At 39.8% G+C, this 16807-nt stretch overlaps 1 protein-coding gene across 4 annotated transcripts in view; it reads left to right on the top strand.

The window, feature by feature from the left end:
* The window catches only part of zmiz2 (zinc finger, MIZ-type containing 2), a 38670-nt gene that overhangs the window by 14476 nt on the left and 7387 nt on the right, over positions 1-16807 (top strand). For 2 of the 4 annotated variants that reach the window (XM_073874552.1, XM_073874554.1), the window contains exons 2-7: positions 6380-6485; positions 10948-11062; positions 12635-12828; positions 13278-13461; positions 13968-14189; positions 14313-14504. In XM_073874552.1, coding sequence (XP_073730653.1) covers positions 6436-6485; positions 10948-11062; positions 12635-12828; positions 13278-13461; positions 13968-14189; positions 14313-14504 — 957 coding nt within the window. In that variant the 5' untranslated portion in view covers positions 6380-6435. Of the gene's footprint in view, positions 1-6006; positions 6299-6379; positions 6486-10947; positions 11063-12634; positions 12829-13277; positions 13462-13967; positions 14190-14312; positions 14505-16807 lie in introns of all 4 variants that reach the window. The other 2 variants (XM_073874553.1, XM_073874555.1) reach the window with 2 other exon arrangements.

Raw genomic sequence — 16807 nt, 5'->3', positions numbered from 1 at the left:
GTCATCCAAAATGTTGATGTCTTTCTTTAAGTCGAGAAGAAATTGCTTTTTCTTTTTTTTTTAGAAAAACACTCCAGGATTTTTTCATTTTAATGGACCCCAACACTTAACAGTTTTAATGCAGTTTAAAATTGCAGTTTCAAATGACTCTACATGATCTCAAACGAGGCATCTAGCGAAATGACTGTCATTTTTGTCAAGAAAAATAATAAATATGCACTTTTAAACCACAACTTCTCGTCGTCTTCCAGTCAGTGCGACCTCACGTAATACGCCATCACGTCAAGACTTCAGGTGTGATACTAATTAATGTCGTATGGCGCTTTTCCATTGCATAGTACCCCACGGTTTGGTTTTGTTGGGGTTGGATCAGCTTACTTTTGGGAGCTTTTCCATTAGGTGCAGTACGTGGTACCCGATACTTTTTTCGTACCACCTCGGTTGGGGTTCCAAGCGACCCGAGCTGATACCAAACGTGACGCCAAAACACAGTAGATCACTGATTGGTCTGAAAGAAACGTCACTAACAGCGTCATTCTGTTAGCTTTACCTTTAGTGCTAGCTTACATATTGTCATCTGTGCTCTGCTATAAGTTCCCAAACTCCCTTTTAGCGATGAAAAACATCCACATGTTGAGAATCAGCGACACCATAACAGTTTTTTCCAGACTTTCAGTTTGTGGCGGAACATTCGCGACGAGCACGTCAGCATCATATGCTTAAATGCAACTTCAGTGAGGCTCAGCGGAGCGCCGTCGGCTGACGCCTCGGGTGTTTGAACAGAACAGTGTATCAGTGTGTGATACAAAGGTTGTGATAAACGCGATGTGCAAACATCTATTTGTGGTGGCCAATTTAAATTTTGTAGCGGACTGAGAAATAAATAAACGTATGGGAATACAACGACGCTCTCCTCTCACTTGTATGATGTCACAGCTGTAGGCAGCGCAAATATAACGACACGCCTATAATCCCTCCCCCTGCAAAGTGATACTAAACTCAATGGAAAAGCTAACCACGCCAAAGTGAGGTGTGCTGACCCGACCCAAACTAAACTAAACCGTGGGGTGCTATGCAATGGAAAAGCGCCATTTGTGTCAGTTTATTGTTTAAAATGGTCCGCAAATGTGCGTTTCATATATGTAACACGTGACCTTTCAATGTCATTACACAATTACATGAGGTAGCGCTGGCTCGTCACACAGCCGGAGGAGGAGGAGAAGTTGTGGTTTGGGGGTGCATATTTTTTGTTTTTCTTGTCAAAAATGACAATCGTTTCCCTAGTTAAGACCCTTATGCCTCGTTTGGGGTCGTTTGGGGTCCTTTGGGGCTGCAGTTTTGGACTGCATTGGAACTGTTAAGTGTTGGGGTCCATTAAAGTCCATTACAATGAGAAAAATCCTGGAGTGTTTTCTCAAAAAAATATTACATAATTTCTTCTCGACTGAACGGGGGGGGACGTCGGCATTTTGGGTGGCATGGTGGTGAGTAAATTGTCTGAAATTTTTTTAAGAAAATGGACTAATCCTTTAAATCTTACAGTGACGGATATAAAAAATGGTAAAAAAAATGGTAAAAGCTGCAGTAGGCGATTTATACACCAGTTTTTCTCAAACTGGGGGCTGCGAGATGGTGCCAAGAGGAAATTTTATAAAAATGTACAAATACATTTTTTTTATTATAAATTCTGAGTAATTAAACTGTACATAATGGGGGCCACACGTCTAAAAAGTTTGAGAACCACTGTTCGATGCCACCGAAGTTGCCACACAAAACAGCAAAATACATTTGACAATTTCACTCTTATTTTAACGCTTACAAGGCAAGCAGGTTTGATTCGCCACTGTTATATTGTCGAACTTCTCACCGATTACACATCTGTTTGATGCTGATAAAATTACACGTTCAGGCTGATAATCCTCGTTGCTCAGTCGCCTCTTCAAGATGCGTTCACGTCTCCAAAATGTTTTGTCCACAGAAAATGCAGTCCCTGCAGAGAGCTGAATCCGCACTTCGTTTCAAGACCGCTGACACATTGCCATTTCTCTGGCCTATCAGAAACCAAAAGCCTGCAAGCTTTTGTGTGCTGATTGGCTTTTTTGTACCTTTAACAACTCAGTGCCCTGCAATGCTGTCTTGCCCCTCTGTTCCGGACCGGATCGAACCGTCCTGTACGATGGGTGCTGCAGTTCAGGTGGAAAAACCTAAAAGCGTGTGGCCCGTAAGAGAGCAGAGCGGGTTAGAGAAAGTTTGTATGTGAATTGGTGGGTATAGAAAAAGGAAAGATGGTTCGCGTGTTGGAGGAATTAAAGAAAGGGAGGGAAGCCCAGCAGGAACGGGTCACTGTAGGCCAGGGGTGGATCTAGAGGAAAAGAAGAGGAGGGGGTTATATGAAGCCCGGCAGTAAAGAACAGTGTGTTCTGTTCATTCCAGGGCAAGAACTGTTTGTGCTGTTATCCGTCACACAGTGAAGGGAAAGCAATAGTTGAAGACGCTAATGTAGAGACTTTTTTCATAGCACAAAAATAAGACTTTGTGTGTGTCTGTGTGTCTTTAATGTGGAGACCTTGCTGAATGTTTGACAAAACCTTGTTGCCAACCAACCTTGTCTTGTGGTTAGGTTTGCCACGTGTGTGTGTTGTTGTTGTTGTTATGTACACAATGATTATTACAGTGCCCAATTGCATTTGTTTAGAGCAGAGTAACCAACCATTGATGTATAGATGATGATGATAAATTATTTGTATACAGATTAGATATAATTTAATTAACACTTATTGTACTTAAAGGTCACCTATATCATGTTCATTTTATAAGATTTAATATTATTCTCAGGTGTAATGTGTCTGAAGTTTCACCTCAAATACCCCTTAGATCATTTATTATAGCATGTCCAAAATGCCCCTATTTGGATGGGAGCAAAAATGCACGCCAAAAGAGACAGTAGGTGCTTTCAGTTAAAGGTGCCATAGAATGGAAAACTGTATTTAACTATGCATAGATGAATAACAAGAGTTCTGTACATGGTAATGACTAGGGGTGGGTGATATGACCAAAAATATTATTTCACGATAGGATTCATTTTTATATCATGATAACGATATGCATCACAGTAGAGTTTTTTTGCATGAAAAAGAAGGTAAAAATAAACAAAATTCAAGCTCACTGAAGATAGACACTGATGAAAGAATGCTAATAAATAATAATTTATATTATATATCTTAATAAAGGTAGAAAAGTGATTTGGTCAAGAGCAGTGAGATATTTTCACAAAAACATGTGACAGACAGGAGCAAAATTAGGTAACTTCCCCTTTAAGACCAAAGTCCGGATCCAATATAATGTTACACATGCGTTTCTCTTTCAGCTGTTTACTTTCTCTTAAGCCTAAATGGTCGTGTTCATGAGGATACTTGCAAAGATGGGAATTTTTACGCATATGTGTATTTAAGGCAAATAAAGCAGCAAAAATGCTCACAAGCGTAATGAGCAGCGGATGCGCGACTTGCGCGCTACTCTCACACAAAAACAGCACGCGCAAATAGCACTGTTGTTTGTGTTTTAATGGCTTAAATAACTTCTTTTTAAACTGCGGTGCTTAAATACGTGTACAAACATTACGTTTTCGTGACCACGCGCACGTGACATGGGGGGCATAACCTTGATAGAGACGATAGTCCAAAATCTTTTGTAATGACATATCGTGAGCCTCAAACACAATTGTTTTCTCCATCTTATGTAAACCTTGTGCATGCAAAAGACCGCTGGAAAACAGGCCAATCTCAACATAACACCAACTGTGGCAATACAGTCGAGATGTACGCCCCAACATTGTGTAATGTTGTTGTTACAATGCTAAAGACAAAGTTGTGAGTGTCTCTGGAAAACTATGGTAATCCAAGACTGTCAATCAGTGGCCGTGGGCGGGGCTTCATCAGTGTGACGTCACATTGATAAGAGAATCAAAACAGCATGTCTAATAAGACTGCTTTGTTTTAATTGGGATTGAAAGGAGTGTTTTTTTTTGACCAAACACTTTGTAAAAGTTCATTTTTCATAGTAGCCATTTAATATCCAATCATTCAATCACATATTATCAGATTAATTGACTTGGCCAATATCAATCTGTCACAGGTGTCCAGTCTATTATGTTTTGAAGTGTATGTGTTGTGCACAGGGTTGCAGGAGAGCTCTGCCATATTGTGTTTCCAGAAAGGATGGATTACTGTCATCCACTGTTTGAATAGATGCTCCATTATTGAAGGATTGTTCCTGTATGAGGGCTTAATGATTACAGGGGTGTGCTAAGCGGCATTGGGCTAATTAAACATCATTAATGTCGGCTGTTAGTTAAGCTAGAGTGCTGTAAGGTAATGCATTTGCACTGGTATAAAAATGATGCCTAATAATTCTTAGTGGTGTTTGCTCAGGCTATTGCCAATTGCTTAACTGCAGAGCAATGCTTAAACAATCATCCACTGTACATTAGTATTATGCCAGTGAGTTTTGCATGGACAGGTGCCACTTGTTTTACCAAGATTTATAAGGTTGTAGATAGGGATGCACCGATAGGATTTGTTTGGGCCGATGCCGATTTAAACAGACAACTTCTGGCCGATACCGATATTAAACGCTTGTATACAATATTATACAGTTGGTCTATTAACTAGTTTATTTCTGCATCAAATTATTTTTACTGAACATGGATTGGATCTAATTAACATTCAACTGACCAACATAATAAGAGAGGCACAAATTAAGCTAAAACAAATATAATAAGGCAGCATGACAACCTTCAAAGGTGGTTTTTGCTATTCAGCATTTATTTGATAAACAACATTAACTCTTTTTTTACATATAATGGATTTCTTTATGCAGTTAATTAATAAACAATAGGTATCGGCCTTTCTCATGCTATTGCCGATATGCCGATGGTTTCAAATTCATCAAAAATCGGCCGATACATCGGTGCATCACTAGTTGTAGATTAGTAATATTGCTATAATAATAAAGATTAATAATAATTCTTTTAATCACTGAATAAGTACATATGCAAAAATCTACCCATGCAAAGATTTCTCCGTATTTGCTTTTTTAAACAAAAACCTAGCAAAGTTAATTTGTAACGCAAAACATTTTAATATGGTTTAGTGCAATATTAAAATGGAAACACAAAGCTTTAATAGGATTTAATTAGCAACATCGATCTGCTTTGAATCGCCAATATGTCATGCACCTTTTACACATTCAGTACAGCACCACAAAGAGGTGGAATTCAGACAGGCGTTTCATAAATGTCTCTACATGGGCTGCTGGTGTAATTGCTAACAAAAATGGCCATGCGAGCATGTAAATATTGCTAAGCCTGCTTCAGCCAAGTGGTTATCAAAACACGACAATGGAGGATCTCATTTTGTCTCTGCCACCCCTCTCCCCTTTCTCATCCTCTGTTCTAGCCTCTCATTATCCCTGTAGGTGAACATCTCTCTGATCAATTCTGTCACTCGTCTGAGTTACTCTTCCTCCAACAGCGTTCATCCACCTTTCTTTTCAAGCTGTGGGGTGTATGACCTAAATCTGTAAGGATGGAGAAGAAAATGGATGCAGAGAGGGAGTGTGTGGGGGGGTTGACAGCTACTGATGTTGGCGGCAAATTAGCATGTGTGCTAATCGAGCTTCACCCTTGAGAGCGGAGACAGACGGAGAGACGGTGGGGTGGGGCGATGGGGTCTTGTTGTCGTTATTAACGTGTACAATCACATGCAAAGAATTAAGGTGGCCGATCTCCGCAGAGGGTTGGGATCTCTAAGCGGTGGCCATGAGAACCTCCGCTTTTTCATTTTTAAATCAAAGAACTATAAATAGCCGTCTCCCTCCCTTCCCGGCTTCTCCTGTCAATGCAGAGCGCAATAATCCTGCAGTGTTACAGTTGTCCGACACGTTAAATGCGCAGGTTGGAGCGGAGGCTCTATTTTTAAGCGCACGCTTTTGTCTTTGATACTGCAGTGTTTCCCAGACTCTTGCACTGTGACTGCGGCGCAGCAGCCCGAGAGATGCCACATGCTGTCAAATCTCACTTCTTTGTGTGCTCCGCTGCCTGCTTTTTTAAACTCTGATTGGTGGAGGGTCTCGCCGAAACGATTGCAAAACCCACCCTATCAAAACGGAGAAAGATGTGCTGGCGCAGTCAGTTGTTGATTAACCCCTCGTGCCTCCGGGCTGAACTGCAGCCATCCATGAGCTCTCCGAATGAAATTGGCTAAAGTCACTACAGCTGATGGCGCCAACGATCACCTCTGTGAGTCATTGAGAAAAATAACTTTCGCTCTGGTTTAGTGCTGTCATTCTGACGTCTCTTTTTGTCTCTTTATTTCTCCAGACTGCCTGCTAGGTTGAGGAGATTTGGGGTACCTCGTAGACCCCTAGATTCCTCCGATGAACCCCATCAACTCCATGAAACCTGCCCTGCCTCCAACGCCACACAGGTCAGTCTTCTCAGTTTAACTTCTCAATGTTTCCTCTTCAACGACATTGTGAACTCTTAACCCCCTTGAACTGACACCTGCTTCCCTATGTGCTGCGCCTTACAGTTTAAACCCTACTCCTCATGTTTTGATCGTTGTTGTTGTTTTATTTGCATATTTTACTCTGTAGCCTCGGGAAGCAATGATCGTTTGTGTTCAGCAGTCGTATCTTGATGAGATTAACTTGTAATACGTTTACACAACAATACCTATCAGACAAGCACAATAAGTATTAGATTCTGTATAAGGTACCCAAAAACATTTTTAGTATAATTTGTTGAATAGCAAAAAAGTTATTGATGTTACATTAAAGGTTTTAGGGGTGTTATGATACATCGATTTTATTTCTAAGGATCCGATGCATCGATGCCACAAATTAAAATATCTATATAAGATACCTTTATTTTGACACTCCACGTCCGTTTCTTGACGTAACGTCCATCTATGCATTTTTGTCAAAGCGTGCATTTTTGTTTATTTTTTGTCTGCTAGCATCAGCAAGTAAATGTGATGTAGCAACAAAGCGGTTGTAGCAGCAAAAACACAGTGAAAGAGACAGATATGGCACGTGATATTGTCCAAACGCTGTGTTTTTTAAGAAAAAAATTCTCAAAAGAGACCACTGCAGGACTTGTTTGACTGTTAGATCAAAGACGTTTTGTGACAGATAAAATGCTTAAGTTTAACACCTTTTATATTTTTTATATTAATAGATTTTTCAATTTAATAATTTTTTTCAACAACTACCTCTGTGATTGTCACTATTGCAAATTTTGGCAAAAAATACTGAAAAACTTTGACTGTTTTCATCATCAGCTTGATTTTATGTGACATTTTGCCCCTCGTTATTCATTTTTCTTTATTTAAAAAGTGTATTTTTTATTAGTTTGTTGTTGTAAATGTTCTAGTTGGGACAGAGATTGTGCCATTTTCAAGGAGTTTTATTAAATGTTCATGTTATATTTTGGTTGCATTTGTAAGTAAAAATGTAACTGCTCAACTAGGCACGTAATGTAATATAAATAAATGAATCGAATCGAGTTTGCTTTGAAGAAGCGTTTGATGTATCAGCAAAAAAGAGAAATAAAATCGCAATCACCGGCGGAGAAAAATCGTTATTGTATCGCATCGTACTGAATTGTCCAATTTACACCTCAAGTAGGCTTTTTTTAGGTCAGGCTATATCTATATCTATCTATATATCTATATCTATATATATTAATGTTGGGTGATATGTCCCATTTTGAGATCGTCCAATCTTCAGCCTGTAAGATCGCCAATACACGATAGTATCGGGCGCCGGGGCAATAGTTTACTTAGTTATTTGTTAATTTTATACTCATTTATGACAAGCCACTTGATAATTGGACAAAAAAGAAGCTGATTTACTCTAAAGGCAACACTGTCACAACTGCAAACTTTAAAAAAAACTGATGCCATTAATCCCATCTCATACTTGGAAAAGCACACAGTATGCATTTTAATGACTATCGCCAACTATCATCATTAAAGCCCACTATTGGCAATATGTCTGACGATCGTTAATACACAATAGTTTTGACTATTGGAACAAGCCATATATACATAATATATTTAAATAACTTGAATGTTTAAATTGTTTAATAACTATGCATGGAATGCTTTCACTGTAGATAATGTTGTTGATTTGTAACGAGAGCAATGATGTTTAGATGTTCAAGTGTAAAAGTTAATTATTTCCTAACCTTCTGCAAACACTTCCTTGTAAATCTTGAAAACAGGTAATGTTACCGCCTTAAAAAACACACAATCCAGTTACTCCAGATACTTAAAGGCAGATTTTGGGCTTGCAGGGTAATTTGTTGTTTTAAATATTTAGTGAGCTGCGTGCAGCATTCTTTCTGTAGGTGTACTTGACAGACTTTTCACAGATATCCGAGTAAATAAAGGGAATTATTTTGCTTCAGAGGCGTTGGAGAAGCAAACGGTCTGAATGCGTAGACAAAAAGTGGAAGTTAGCGTATCGCCCTCACTGCAGTTTGCCAAAGATAAATCGCCCGCGGCGGTGCATGCATTAGGCCCCAAACTGAATCCCCGCGCCCACACCTCTCCTATCATTTAACAAGCCCATAGTCTGCCTGAGCATTGCTTTTTCATTTTGATTGGCTGCTCTGTCCCTCAGCTGCTGATTGGCTGTTGGTGAATTTGGCTCTGGAACCACAGTTTCCTGTTTAAGAGAGAAGGGGGGTATTTGGTGGTTTTCCTGCAGAGGAAGTTAAGAGCAACCTCTGCCTCCTTTGGAATGCCTCTTAAGCCACAGATAGTTCACTTTGCTTATTTGATTCTGCAGCGTTATGACCGGCCGCGAGACGCTCACTTTGAGTCTTTGTTGGAACCTTAATATCCAGTGGGCCGCGGGCCAGCAGGTACTTTGCTGCAGGTTGAGGTGAAAATGTGTCGGGCGAGGGAGCTCGACTTTCTTTGAGAGCTTAAGAGAGAGGAGGCTTTTATGTGGCTGTGGGGTTGAGGTGTCTTGGGTCAGTCAGGGTGAGAGTCTCTTCAAAGCCAGTTATCATTCGATAAATCCTCTCAAGTTTAATTTTCAGTATACTATTAAGTCAATGCTGGTTGAATAAGTTGGGAATTCACCTGAAGTGTTCCAGTTCAGTGTTCAAGTTAAATTTTCCCCCATTATTTTAATTATATTGTAGTTTTGTTTTGAATTAGCTTTTATCGTTAGGTTTTTAGTCATTTTAGTTTAATTTTTTGTATTTTGTTAAGCCCTTTTGTCAAATTACTTATTTATTATTATTAAAATTGTTATTATTATTAAAAAGTTTGTTTAATTTTAGTTTTTATTTCTAGTTATTAATTCTGGTGCATCAATTTAAATTATTTATTGCCAAGGCAACATTTCTAATTATCTTTTAATAGTTTTTTGTCAAATTTTGTTTACACTTTTAGTAAAAAATTTTGTTTAAATAATTTTTTGTCTAACTTAGTTTAGTTTTATTAAACAAACTTTTTTTAATGCATTTTTCATCTAATTTCATTTTTTTAACCAATATCAAGACCTTTATTTTATTTTTCATCTAATTTCATTTAGCTTTTTTAACAATTTTTTTGTTTAATTTCGTTTAGTTTTGTAACAAATTTTCGTTTAATGCATTTTTCATCTAATTTCATTTTATTTTTTAACCAATATCAAGACCTTTATTTTATTTTTCGTCTAATTTCATTTCTTTTCTTTTTTTGTTTAATTTTGTTTAGTTTTGTCACACATTTTTGTTTAATTTGTTTTCGCCTAATTTCATTTTGCTTTTTTTAAACAATTTTTCGTTTAATTCATTTTTTCGTTTAGTTTTGTAACAAATTTTAGTTTCATTCTTTTTTCGTCTAATTTCATTTCATTTTTAACCGATATCAAGACCTTTCTTTTATTTTTTGTATAGTTTTATTTCGCTTTTTTAAACTATTTTTCGTTTAATTCATTTTTCGTTTAATTTTGTTTAGTTTTGTAACAAATTTTAGTTTCATTCTTTTTTCGTCTAATTTCATTTAGTTTTTAACCAATATCAAGATCTTTATTTTATTATAATTAACAGACTTGTTTTTAATAGTTTTAGTTAATGATAATAATCCTGTTAAATTGTCACACCTGAGTGACAAAATAATTAACAAGCCATAAGCCATAATGTGTGTATAATATTATGCAGTATTATGGCTGGTGAATGAAAAATAATAACTTGGTCTAGAAATGTATTATGTTACTTAATCTTAAAATAGATGTCACACATTTTATCCATGAGGTGTCTATTCACAGATATTTAGCTCCTCTATGGACCTAGATGCCATATTTAATTTGAGGTAATTAAAACAAGCCTGTGATAGATATGCAATAGATGTACACTCTTAATTTTCTCAACCCCTCGAAACCTCATTTTCATTCACGTCAAATTAATCATGGCGTCTGCCCTGACTCTGGTCCATGTTGTCCCGTTCAAATCAGTGTATGATGTAGTTTGGCTAATTATGGAAAAACGGAGACAGATTATTGAGGTTTGATCTGGTTTGATCCAGTTACACAGAAAACAGTAGGTACACACATACACTTACCCCCCCCCTTCCTTGGCATCGCTACTCTTTCCTGTCTCTAAGTGACTGAGGAGTCGCCATGGTAACATTGTGCCGAGTACCTCCAGAGCATGTGGCTGTGACACGTCTGAAGTCACACAAAGATTCGCTCGTTTTTGCTCACACTTCACACCATATGCTGGTTTCATACCAGGACGAAAGACATAAATGCAATATCGTCTGGATCCGGCTCCTGGTAATGCATAGCGGATCAGTAAGAAGTGAATTAAAGCTGTCTGTCTGCCCAGTTTCTCAGAGAAAGCACTCAAGAACAGTAATAACCCTGATGTCTGTGTTTCTCGCCACACAGTGACGCCTCATACCCATATGATTCTGTCCCCTGGCAGCAAGGCCCCAATCAGCCTGCCGGCTCCCTCTCTGTGGTAACCACAGTGTGGGGGGTAACCAATCCTTCACCCAGCCAGGTAAGATTGACCATGAAACAACCACCGGTGTGTTAACCTTAGTGCAGACAACACAGAAAGTGTTCTTGGAAGCTAAAACGTATTATTTAAGTTTTTTTATTTTCACAGAATGTTCTTTTATGTTAAGTAGGAGTTTTATGTAGAAAAAAGTAAATCGCCAAGAAAAGATCAGGGTCACATATTGGATTGTCTCAGTTACAGAGTATGTGTAGGTGATACCAGTTGTTCGTATCACTTTTGTTTTTTATTTGAACCTTTAGTTTTTTTATCAAACAAAAAATATAGAAACCAACTTGCATCTGTCTACTGCAAAAGCACTTAAAATGTACTAAAGAAAGTAGGCTGTCTGCCAAAGTTTGCAGAGGCAAATGAAAATTATAAGAAGGGATGCTATACTTTTGCGCTTATGCGCGTCATTGAAAGGGATAGTTCACCCAAAGATGAAAATGATGTAGTTGATGGCTCACCCTCGTGTCGTTTTGGGCTTGTGGGGCCTCTGTTCATCTTCGGAGCACAGTTTGGGGTGTTTTATATTTGGTCCGGGACCTTGTTGACCCGTCGTTGAAAATCTGGGTACGGTATACGGTCCATAAAGGTAATAAAAACATCATCAAAGTAGTCCATGTGACATCAGTGGGTTAGTTTGAATGTGTTGAAGCATAGAAAATACATTTTGGTCCAAAAATTACGACTTTATACAGCATTGTCTTCTCTTCTCATGACGCGGCTGACGTGTTATCTGGTGCGCCCCAGCTGGGTTTTTTTTGTGCGTTCATCTGCATCACTGCAGTCACATGACTTTAGTCTCACGCATGTGCTTCACAACAGACGCGGAAGAGAAGACAATGCTGAATAAATTGTGGTTTTTCTTGTTGTTGGACCAAAATGTATTTTTGATGCTTCAACACATTCAAACTGACCCACTGATGTCACATGGACTACTTTGATGATGTTTTTATTATCTTTCTGGACATGGACAGTATACCGTATGTAGATTTTCAATGAAGGGTCAACAAGCTCTCGGACTAAATATAAAACATCTTAAACTGTGTTCCGAAGATGAACGGAGGTCTTACGAGTTTGGAACGACATGAGGGTGAGTCATTAATGACATTATTTCATTTTTGGGTGAACTGTCCCTTTAATACTGGTTCACTTCAGCGATTTAGTATGATTGTTCATATCAGCAGCAAACCGTGACGCAGTCCACCCAGCCTACCCTAGAGCACCCTTTCAGGCGGACTCAGGAGTGGTTCACAAATGTGCAAAATATTTCGGAGAATGAAGTTCATGTCATCAAAAAAACGAACTCTGATGTAAAACGAATCGGTGTGCGCACCAAAAGTGCTAGTGTGAAACCCCCAATACTTTATTTGATTATCTTTTATAAATGGCTAGACTCTGATAGAAATTGTATTTAGGAATAAGACAAAACGATCCATTTTTGAGTATACCAACTATAGTAAACCTCTCAATAATAGAAGAAGAAATCTGCTTAACCTCCCACTTCCTACAAACCAGATCACTTCTTCCTTTAGTTTGAAGTATAAAAATTCCTCTTGTTCTCCACAGGTTTTTGGTGCTCCCATGGGTCCAGGCGGAAACTCAGGCGGTGGTCACATGATGCCTGGCAACAGCCCGGGCATGAACTCCTCTCAGTTTATGAGCCAGCAGGGCTACCCAGAGCCCAACAAGGGCTACATGCAGCAGGGCATGTATGGGCGGCCCAGCGGGGGATACCCAGCAGGGCCTGGATACGGGGGCAGGTGAGAAACACTTAGAAAGAGAAGCAAATATTCCTGTGCGATGGCGTGGCTGTGTTTAGACTCCTCGTGGGAGCTCTGTGACGTCGGGGAGCTGGCAGACGTCACCGCTGTGGAGGATGCGCTCGCTGCATAGACCCACCCCTGCTCTGACTCACGCAAACACACACAGGCGTCCCTTAAGATCAATTTGCATCGCAATAAATCTTTTGAATCACTGAGTCGGAGCACTCAACGTCCCCCCTTGGCTCGGCAGACCACTCTAACAACACTGCTGTCACGACAACGTGAATAATCAGCTCCATTTACGCCACGTTTTGCAAACACGCCACGCCACCTCGGGTCACGTTACTCAGCAGAGCTGTTAATCTTTTTTGTGATACAAATGGGATGCGATGTTAACGTGACTTTACGCACTTAATTCATAAGATGTTTGTCTTGTCTCTCTTCAGCTACCCCAATAACGGAGGGGGTTCCCTCGGGATGCCGCCACACGGAGTACGCCAGTCCACAGACTTCACCCAGGCGGCCGCCGCCGCTGCCGTGGCTGCAGCCGCTGCCACCGCAACGGCCACTGCCACAGCAACAGTTGCCGCTATACAGGAGAAGCAAAACCAGGAGATGAACTACGGGCCTGTAAGGAAACATGCTTGTTTGTGTACACAGTTGACCTTTGTTACTTTAAAACATTTATTTGGTATAAACGCAGAGGTAGTGATGAATTGTGCCGCTCGATTTATATCCCTCGTGTCTTTTGTTGTTGTTAATCCAAATGGTGCTCGGGCTCTGTTTGTTTCTTAATAAGTGAACAATTATTTTCTCTTTTTTGACACAAAGTAACCTTTCTTTTCTTGTGCTCAATTCGCCCCCTGCTGGTCAAACACAGATAAAAGAGCCCTGGTTCCAAAAACACGGCTTTAATTATTGCACGCAAAAAATATTTCCAGCAGATTTCACATTGAGACATCCCAGCCACACAGGCGAGACGGGACTTGATTGTTTACAGTGGTGACCTAGTTGCTGTTTTCCTTTCATGCCCAGAGCTTGTCAGCCATAAGTCATGGTAGCAGGCATTTCTCCAGCCATTGTTACTCAGCGCTGGGTCTGATGGGTGTGGATCTCTGTGTTATTTTGCTCCGCAGATGGGTGGCGCTTCCTCTTACAACACCCAGTTCCTGTCACACTCCGGACCCCGTGGCCCACCCGGTATGGCCCCCTCAGGAATGGTCGGCTCCAGACCCCCTTCCATGGGACCCATGTACGCGCAACAGGGCCAGAGGTTGCCCCAGCATCCGGTGTATCAGGGAGGCCAGCAGGTTCCTCAACGACACCCGCAGGGACTGAAACGCCCCTATAACGCCGATGTAAGTTGTACAACTTGCTGTTAACCAAACTTTACATAATGTAATGAGATCTAACATACATACAGATATGATACTTGTGTGAACATTCCTGATGATGTGTCCTTTTTTCTTCCTTGAATGTAGGGATTTCCGGGTCAGCAGTATGGTCCTGGGATGGGTGCTGGGGGCCCTTACCCAGGCCAGCCCATGCAGTACGGTCCTGGGCCACAGCGGTCTGCGCCGTCTCCATCTTACCCAACCCACAGAATGCCCATCCAGCAACCCAATATGGGCCAGTATCCTGCAGGACCAGGAAACCCTGGCCAGTACTACAAGGTGCATATAGACTTAATATATAATCAATTATTTACTCTCTCCTGCTGATAGGTGAACTATCCCTTTAATGAAAGTATTTACAGTACTACACCCAGAAAGTTTGAAACCTTTTACTTACGCATTGCAACACATTTATTGGTTATCCAAACAGTATCGTGTTTCCAAAGAACAGGTTCTTTTGTCTGTATTTAATGACAAATAAGCAGCCATTTTTGGAGAAACACATTGGTATTTGATACTCAGAAAAAAGGAAACTGCTTGTGAAAAGACTTTTGGATCTACTAGTGAAATAAAATCCAACCCAGGTGGGATGAATTCCGATCTGGGTCTGGAATTACAGTGTTAGATGATCACTGCAGTCATATCGCTGTGTTGTCACCAGCACCATACAATCCACTAATGTTCCTACTGGTTCGAACATTTAGGCTCTGTTTCAAAATCTAGTGAGCGGCCTCATTTTAATGCTGGATTCACACCAAACGTGGTAGAGGCGGCAAAAATGCGCTTTTCGCACGTATTTGGACACTTGAACATTTTGAGTTTACGTTTTTCATTTGCGCTTGAAAGCCGCACAAGAAATTCTAGTCATTCGAGACATTCATGCAGAAATTCGCATCATGGGAGGGGCTTCTGTGACTCTGCTCGCTTCCTGTAATCACGTCACTACTAGAGCAAGCTCCTAATTTATTATTGCGGCGCGATTTTACGCAAAAGTTTCCCGCGGCAACGCACAATTTGCGTCATTCACGCGAACTAGACACGCGAAAGAAGCGGCATCACGTCTACCGCGGCACGCTAAACGCCTCATTCGTGCCGTGAGACCTCCAGACGCACGTAAACGCGTCTTTATATTGACTTAACATTGAGGCTTGACGCCTCTACTGCGGCTGGTGTGAACGCAGATTAAAGCATCACAAGCTGCGTTTCCATTGCAGATTTTCGCAAAACTTCGCGAAATTACTGCGTTTCCATTAACCGATGATATGTGACTGAAACATAGTTTCTCCTCTTGTGATAAGTCATTCCAAACATCACGTCGGCAGATGTTGCCTATTTTAAGCCATTATTTTAATTGAAGGAGATGTATAGGAGTGTTATCCAAACATTGATGCCAAGAAAAGCCCTTTTACACATGGGAGCAGCAACGTATGAGGTTTTTCTCAGAGATAACAGTACATTATTTTAAATCAAAGGAGATGTATGAGTGTTATCCAAACAATTTTGGCAAGGAACGCCTCTTATTCTTGGTAGCAGCACGTATGATGTGTTTCTGGGAGGTTTTAGTACATACCACGTCATCTACACATAATGATTATGTGATTTAAATCAACCTATTCTCATGAAATGCGTATAAATAGCCGCAGTTGAAAAGTTGTCCAATACATACACCAAATTTCAATTTTGCGTGCATATGATAACGCCAGTCCTTCCCGTTCACTTATGCGGTCCATCTTTCGTGTCGTTTTATTTATTGTTTTTTTTTTATCATTGTCGCTTGGGTTTGGGGTTAGATTTGGGATTTTGTATTTTAATATATATGTTTCTTCATGTTTTGTTTATTTTTAAACCATGGTCGCTTGGAGTTGGGGTTAGAATTGGGGTTTGGGTTAGGATGTCATTTTATGTAACAAAAACTTTTTCTAACCCTAAACCCAAGCGACAGTGGTAAAAAAAAGAGAAACCAATAAAGAAAACGACACGAAAAGATGCACCATATAAGTGAACGGGAAGGACTGGCGTATCATATGCATGCAAAATTGGAATTTGTTGTATGTATTGCACGACTTTTCAACTGCATGCTATTTATTCACATTTCATGAGAATGGGCTTGAGAATACATCAGTTGACCTGAAAATGCGAATAAACTGCAATTTTACGAAAACAACCTTTTACGAATTGCCTGAAAAACCACCTCATGCGAGTGTAAAAAGTTTTTTGCAAATTTGACGTGTTTCCATTTACCGTATTTTTAATTTGAAGGGTAATGGAAACGCAGCTATAGATGCACTATTAATGTGATTCCAAAAACCTCTTTGAATAATATCTATCCAAGATAGCAAACAAAGTGATTGGATTGTTGATTAAATATGTAATTGCATGTACATTTGGTGTCCAAAATCGGTGTCAGCACCGTTACTCTACCCTGGTAACCGAGTTTGACATTAACAGAATATAACGATATAATATGATGCAACCAAATTAAAAGTGAAACATTTTGTCCAACATAATATCCTTGTATGCATATTATTGACAACCTCCTAAGTTTAGTTTTGACATGTTTGGACACATGACACTGCTTGTGT

Source organism: Misgurnus anguillicaudatus, chromosome 12 (assembly GCF_027580225.2).
Source record: "Misgurnus anguillicaudatus chromosome 12, ASM2758022v2, whole genome shotgun sequence".
In the NCBI taxonomy this organism is placed as follows: domain Eukaryota; kingdom Metazoa; phylum Chordata; class Actinopteri; order Cypriniformes; family Cobitidae; genus Misgurnus; species Misgurnus anguillicaudatus.
Note: the sequence above shows the minus strand (reverse complement) of the source record. Positions and strands in the feature narration are given on the sequence as shown.